At 35.1% G+C, this 6,942-nt stretch overlaps 1 protein-coding gene across 1 annotated transcript; it reads left to right on the top strand.

Moving 5' to 3' along the window:
• Nucleotides 1-2,131: 2,131 nt before the first annotated feature.
• On the top strand, nucleotides 2,132-5,062 carry LOC147606141 (vesicle-associated protein 4-3-like). Its single transcript, XM_086792659.1, has 7 exons — nucleotides 2,132-2,404; nucleotides 2,741-2,811; nucleotides 2,980-3,061; nucleotides 3,297-3,406; nucleotides 3,628-3,708; nucleotides 3,810-3,926; nucleotides 4,921-5,062. Exons 1-7 carry the CDS (start codon nucleotides 2,179-2,181, stop codon nucleotides 4,972-4,974), a joined length of 741 nt encoding a protein of 246 aa, XP_086648785.1. The 5' UTR covers nucleotides 2,132-2,178; the 3' UTR covers nucleotides 4,975-5,062.
• Nucleotides 5,063-6,942: the final 1,880 nt, after the last annotated feature.

Below are 6,942 nucleotides of genomic sequence, written 5' to 3' on the forward strand. Positions count from 1 at the left end.
TTGTTTTATTTATGGGAGGGAAACCATCGTACGGTGGCTTGGACACAAGCTATCAAAGAAATATTTTCTCAAACAAGAGCAAAGCACCATTGTGTATTGTGTACCATCATTAATCCTACACATGTGACCAAGATCGCTCTCTTGGCAAGCCTTCAAGGATGAATTAGTAAGTTGCTTATAAATTTATGTTTGAGATCTTAATCATGTGGTGTTTCTCTCAGGCAATTATAAATTTTTGTCTTCATTTTTTAAAGCTTGAATACTCATGCTTTGGTATGCTCATCATGTTTTTATAGACGATGAGTGTGACTCAACTTGATTTGTTTTGGTGTATGTAGTGGACAATGCAACACATGGTTTTTGTGTTTGCTTGCGAGCCATAATTGGTAATTTTGTTTCGGTCGGTCTTGTAAGTTAATGCAGATATTGTTGGGTCATGTTTCGTGCAGTCAAAAAATTGTAGTTGGAGTGGTGTTTCAATTTTGTATGGTGATTGACGTGATCTTCTGATGTTTTGCTTATGTCTTGTGCTCACTTTGCATTGTTTACTGTTGTAACAGTTTATCGAGTAACTTCCAATTTTTTGGGGTTTGTTGCCAAGTTTCGCTCTAATTTTCAACTAGCTCGGAAAAGGTTGCTCGATGTTTGGTAAGACTCGTTTTAGAGCAATTGTAGTGGATCCATCATGCAAATTCATACACCTTAGTTTTACTTATTTAAGGGACATAATCATTTTATATTCATTAAAGTGGCATAATCTTTTTATAAGAGAAATCTTGGCACACATAAAATATTGAAAAACTATAAATTTTAGAAAATTTTATTTGTAGCAATTATAGTGCATCCATCATGCAAATTCATACAACTAGTTTTGCTTATTAATGATAAAACATCTTGCTATATGGTTATGTGGCCCCTTATTTGTAGAGATTTCTAGAGAGAATGAAAATTGAATGATAGTCAGTGCATGCTAGCTCATGTGAAGATTTTCTAAATAATGTTATATCTCATTCAAGGTTTTGGCATATGTGGGATCTCCATAGTCCATACTTAAAAGCATAAGCATTTACAAATGGCGTGAGATGATGTGAAGTTTTCAAAAGATATCTTTGGCTCACCCAAGGTTTACATGGGATATTCATTCTTGTGACAAGTTTTTTGTTTAGTCAAATACCAAATGGTGTTTTGTGTAAAATATGCATGCATGTTCCTTAATTCATATTGACATAATTTAAGATGATGGTCATTTTTTATTATAACATTTCTAGAAGATCAAGAAGTTTATCTAGTAACTAGAAACGATAACAATGGAAAAGACACACACACACACAAAGAGAGAGAGAGAGAGAGAGAGAGAGAGAGAGAGAGAGAGAGAAATCTTCTCGATCTTTTCTTGAGAATTGAGGTGTTACTTGGGACTACGCTAATGGAGGCACATCCTACTAGCTAAGGAAGAGGTATGGCTTGTTAATATTGATTAGTTGTCCCAAGCACTTTGAAAGAAGTGTAAACTAGTGGGGAGAGAATCCCATGGTACATGTCAAACTCCTTTATTTCATTTCATGCATTGCAAGTTGCGTATGACATTACTTAAAAAGATTTGAGTTGTCCTCATTCCAAGGGAGAAGCTTTTGGAAAAGGCCTCTATCTCTCTCTCTCTCTCTCTCTCTCTCTCTCTCTCAAATAAGGCTTGAGAATATGGTATTTGTAAGAATACTTAGGTAAATTAGAAGAAAACATTAACCATGAAGACCACCACAAGGTGATTCAAAATGAACCTATTGAAAGTTATTGAGAGAGAGTCCATTTGGGTGTGGTTGTTGGAGACCTGCGAATTTGCTTTCTTTTTCCAAACTCTCTAGCTCCCCTAGGCTTTCCTTATGTGAGTTCTAGGTCCATCTTGTTCCCCATCATCTTGTGCGTGCATATTGTGATCTTATCAAGATACTATGAAAGCATTGGGAATGGATAGGAGTTGGTGAAAGGCACAATGATACAAAAGAAGATGGAATTGGTGGGGAGGGCGAAGCAAGATGATGTATGAAATACAAGGCCTTTGATTAATTGATTTATAAGGCCTTGGCTTAGGTGGGTGTATAATTCAAAGGGCTCAAAGAGAGGAAACTATATATATATATATAGAAGCCCTAGCTCTAGGAGAGAAGAAAGAGAGTGAAGATGCCTTGGTGGCAGAAGGGGGAGGTGATGGTTGATAGAAGCATTGAAATTAAGCAGACTATTGCTTCTTCAGCTTTCCAAAGTGCACACCCACCACAATTACAGCAGCAACGACAGCAAGATGAGCAGTTTGCAAAACCAGCCTCCCTCTCTGTTATTGCCAAATCTCTGTTGCTAACTAGGCGAAGATTAAAAATCGAGCCAGCCAAGAACCTTTATTTCCTTTGTAAGTTCTCATTTTGCAAATTAAATTCCCATATTTTCACATAAGTTCTTCGTATGTTTTTCCATATTTTCACATAATTTCTCACCTTATGCATTTGCACATTCGTGCTAGTTTTCCGTAGTTTTTCAACTAATTCCTTCAATATTAAAGAGATCTTTGTTTAATGCTGAATTCATGTAATTATTATGTATGTAATTGATTATGAAGTAGTTAATGTGCATGTTATTAATTACAAAGCACGTGAAGCTGGTAATTTGTTATTTTTCTTTTGTTTTCCCTGCATTTTTCGACTATTGATTATACGCTAGCTTATAATTTGTTAACGTGATCGAACAGATGAACCAGGAAAGCAAGTGTCGAGTGCTGTGAAAATGAAGAATGCAAGTCGCTCACCCGTTGCTTTTAAAGTGAGTGCAAGTTGAAAAAGAAAAAAGAAGAAAGAAAAAAAAAGGAAGTATTGATTTAAGATTATGCATTGATTAATGTAAGCCACTGCTTTCAAATTAAATTTTAAATTTGTAATCTTCTTTTTAGCCAGGACAATTAATCGCAATTTAATTGGATGCTTAATGCAGTTTCAAACTAATAATCCGAAGAGCTGCTTCATGCGTCCTCCAAATGGCATACTGCCTCCAGGCGAGATACTCATAACAACTGGTAAGAAAAAATTCAAAAAAAATAAGAAAAAAGAAAAAAATCATTGTAGGATTAATAATTAATTAAGGTTCTGCTTTTAGCAATTAAGCTTTGTAGCATATAAAACCACTAATTAATTGTAGCATAAAATATTATTAAACAGCCTGGCCAGCTGATGCCCACCTTGATCGGTGAACAGTAATCGTGATTAGTGAAGAATTAACGAGGAGTTTAAACTTTTCATATGGGTGTGCAGTTGTGAAATTCATCGAGCCTCCTGAGCAAAATCAACCAAAGAAAAATCAAGACAAATTCAAAATAGTGAGCTTAAAAGTGAAAGAAGGCACATCCTATGCCGCAGAGCTGGTAAAGTATTGCACAAAAAGGAAAAAATCAACTGAATAATTTAGACAATTCATTAATATATATATATCGATATAATCTATATTTTTATTTGTTTGATCTGATCTACAGCTGGAAAGATGATTGAACAATCAGTATAAATTTTAATTGTGCTGCAAGATGATTAAGGAGCAATATATTAAGCAGGATTTGATTAATCTCACACTAATTAACATCTGTGCCAGTTTAGCGAGCATAAGGAGTTTGTAGCTGTTGAGCGAGTGCTGCGAGTGGTTTTCCTGGATCCCGCACAGGGCCAATCTCATGTAAGCATCCTCGTGCGATCGTAAACACAAGGATTAGAGTGTATTAAGGACTGATTAAGAAGTAATTAAATCGCTTCATGTGTTATCTTATGTGAGTTAAGGAGATAGAGAAGCTCAAAAAAAGGCTGGCTGAGGCTGAAGCAGCTCAACAGAGTCGCAAAGCTAAGCATACGGATGAGATTAAGGTGGAGCCGCCAGCTGATTTGGAGGATCATTGGGTAACCAGAGACTAATCTGCTTTAATCATCCGTTTAATTATTCTTTAGTATATATAACCCATCCTTTCTTTGGGTATGCTTAACATCATGCATTCATAGCTTAACATCATGCATTCATAGCCAACAGGCGTGTAACTCAACTGGTGGAACCGTCGAGTTCCACGATGAGGACCCGTGTAACTCAACTGGTAGAACCGTCGGGTTTCATGATGAGGACCCACGTTCGATACCTAGGGAGGACTACACGATTGACGGCAGCACACAAAACAAGCACAAATGCACCCTTTCGGAAAAAAAATTCATAAGTGGTCATTGGATAGTAGTAGGTTGCATTCATCACTCACTACACACAATTTTAATCACCATACTATTGTGTACTATTGTATTTTGATTGATTCAATAAGTTCATCAAGATCCATGTTTCATTTGCATTATTTACTCATAATATGCATGAATGTGCATATGCGCGAAGGCATACTCATGCAGTTTCATGCTTTAATTTATTCATTCATAATATGCATGAGTGTGCATACACGCCTAGGCATGCATCTGCTCATGGTTTGCTTTGGGTGTGTGGAGGCTTTTTTACTTTCCTTCTTTTTTTCCCGGGGGGGGGGGGGGGGGGGGGGGGATATATATGTGCATGCATGTGTGTAGTGTATGGAATAAATAAAAAAAGGGGAAATCTTAACATAAATGCATGTATAGAAAAGTGCAATAGCATGTCGTCATTATAGGATTGAGCATTCCTTTTGTCTCTCTCTTTTTTGTCCTACCTCATTTTATCACTTATAATAATGACACAACATGTAATGACTTGATTACTTTGATTGAGTTCCTACATATTTGTCCACTCAAGCATCATCTAATTGTTGAAATGGGGCCCCGATTCAACAATGTTAATGTGAACAAGATAAAAGAGTCACTTTGTGATTTTGGTTAAGAATCATGCTATTGTTAAGCTTATTCTATTTCTTATGTGAAATTGTTGTAGAAGGATCAAGAAACAGGAAATCAATCACCACATCCACACATTGAGGAGGCATGACATTTAGTTGTTACATATCCGACTACCTAACAAGACTCTTTGTATTCCTACTCAGTTATTCACCTAAAACCTTATTAATAATTTTGATAAGCTCTTCTTTTTAGTTAACCCATTTGAACTTATTTCAAGTTGAAGCAACAATTTTTATCGATCAATCATTTCTCCAAAGTGATCTTGCGTTTTCTAACATGCACCTTAGAGCTATGTCACACAAAAATCAAAATGACCTTACTAAGCAAATCAAATTAATTTCGTGCCCATAGTAGTGGGTTGGGGTGCATCAAAACACATTGATCCCTCTCTTGTAAGGAAAAGCAAAGCTCAAGTACTGATGAAGAAGAGTTAAAGATAACCACCACATAGGGTAAGCTCCAAAAAAAATGTCATTTGCAAAGTTCTTTGTGACTTTACAAGCAAAACTTGTCTGCTTCAGTTTTTTTGACGGGGGAAGGGGGGATGTGATATATATATACATGCATATGTGTAGTATATTAAATAAATAAATAATTTAACATGAAGGCATGTATATACAAAGTGCAATAGCATGTCATCATTTGAGGATTGAGCATTCCTTTTGGATTTTCTGTTCCTTTTGTCTTTTTCTTTTCTGGTCATTCATTTTGTCACTTATAAGGACACAACATGCAATGACTTGATTACCTTGATTAAGTTCCTATATATATGTCCACTCAATCATCATCTAATTGTTGAAATAAGCCCCCGATTCAACGATATTAATGTGAAGAAGATAAAAGAGCCACTTTGTGATTTTAATATAATGCTGTTATAAAGTTCATTCTACTTCTTATATGTGCAATTGCTGTAGAAGGATCAAGAAACAAGAAATCAATCACCACATCCACACATTGAGGAGGCATGATATTTTGTTGTACATACTCAACTACCTAACAAGACTCTTTGCATTCCTATTCAACTACTCACCTAAAGCCTTATTAATAATTTGATATCCTCTTCTTTACAATTATCCCTTTTGAACTTATTTCAAGTTGAAGCAGCAGTTTCTATCGATTAATCATTTCTTCAAAGTGATCTTGCATTTTCTAACATGCACACTTAGAGCTATGTCTCACAAAAATTAAAATGATATTACTAAGAAAATCAAATTCATTTGTAACCCATAGTAGTGAGTTGGGGTGCATCAAAACACATTGATCTCTCTCTTGTAAGGAAAAAAAAAGCTCAAGAACTGATGAAGAAGAGTTAAAGATAACTACCACATAGGGTAAGTTACTCTTTTTAATGTCACTTTTTGTGACTTTACAAGCAAAACTTGACTACTTTAGTTTTGTGTCTCATGCAACCTTACCAATCAATTTTAATTGGGAGAGTTTTCGTGAGACACATGTTGTAATGGAAACATTATTTTTGAATCATCAGATTTCTCGTTATATGAACTATATAAATAAACATTACTACTATAGTTGAAGCATTGCGAATTGACAAAAATGTTGATATATGTGTTGGTATATTCATTGCTAAAACATATAAAGCCTCACATACTGACATGTGTACCAAGGCTCATAGAAAAAAAATATGAAAAATCTTTTGTATGTGCGTCAATATGCTTGTCAATATTTGTATACACCAACGAACATAGATACATATATAATGACTATATAATCATCGGTATATTCATCGATATCTATGTATAACGAAGAACATAGAGATATATATATGGATTCTGTATCATCCCCACACCCCTCAATCATCCCATGGGTTCTTAGTGAAATAGAACAAAAATAGGTAAGATTACTAGCAAATATTACAATGAACAAATTACAATGCTTGAGTTTTGTGATTTAGAGGTGCTTACACTTATGTATGTGACCACATGGGTCCACTTTAGGTTGTGTCCTTCGGCCTCCATCTTGTTAAAAGAGATATCCACAACATGTCACATCTTTCTAAATACAAAAACTTATGTATGTGTTTTTTATTTTAGAACTA

The sequence above is a fragment of the Cibotium barometz genome, chromosome 58 (assembly GCF_041138505.1).
Source record: "Cibotium barometz isolate CiBa-2024 chromosome 58, ASM4113850v1, whole genome shotgun sequence".
In the NCBI taxonomy this organism is placed as follows: domain Eukaryota; kingdom Viridiplantae; phylum Streptophyta; class Polypodiopsida; order Cyatheales; family Cibotiaceae; genus Cibotium; species Cibotium barometz.

What these genes read in the sequence shown, in the direction of transcription:
- LOC147606141 (XM_086792659.1), top strand. Translation starts at nt 2,179, where the DNA reads ATGCCTTGGTGGCAGAAGGGGGAGGTGATGGTTGATAGAAGCATTGAA. An exon ending in CAAGAACCTTTATTTCCTTT is followed by an intron (nt 2,405 to 2,740) that starts GTAAGTTCTCAT and finishes GTGATCGAACAG; the next exon opens with ATGAACCAGGAAAGCAAGTG. An exon ending in CTGATTTGGAGGATCATTGG is followed by an intron (nt 3,927 to 4,920) that starts GTAACCAGAGAC and finishes AAATTGTTGTAG; the next exon opens with AAGGATCAAGAAACAGGAAA.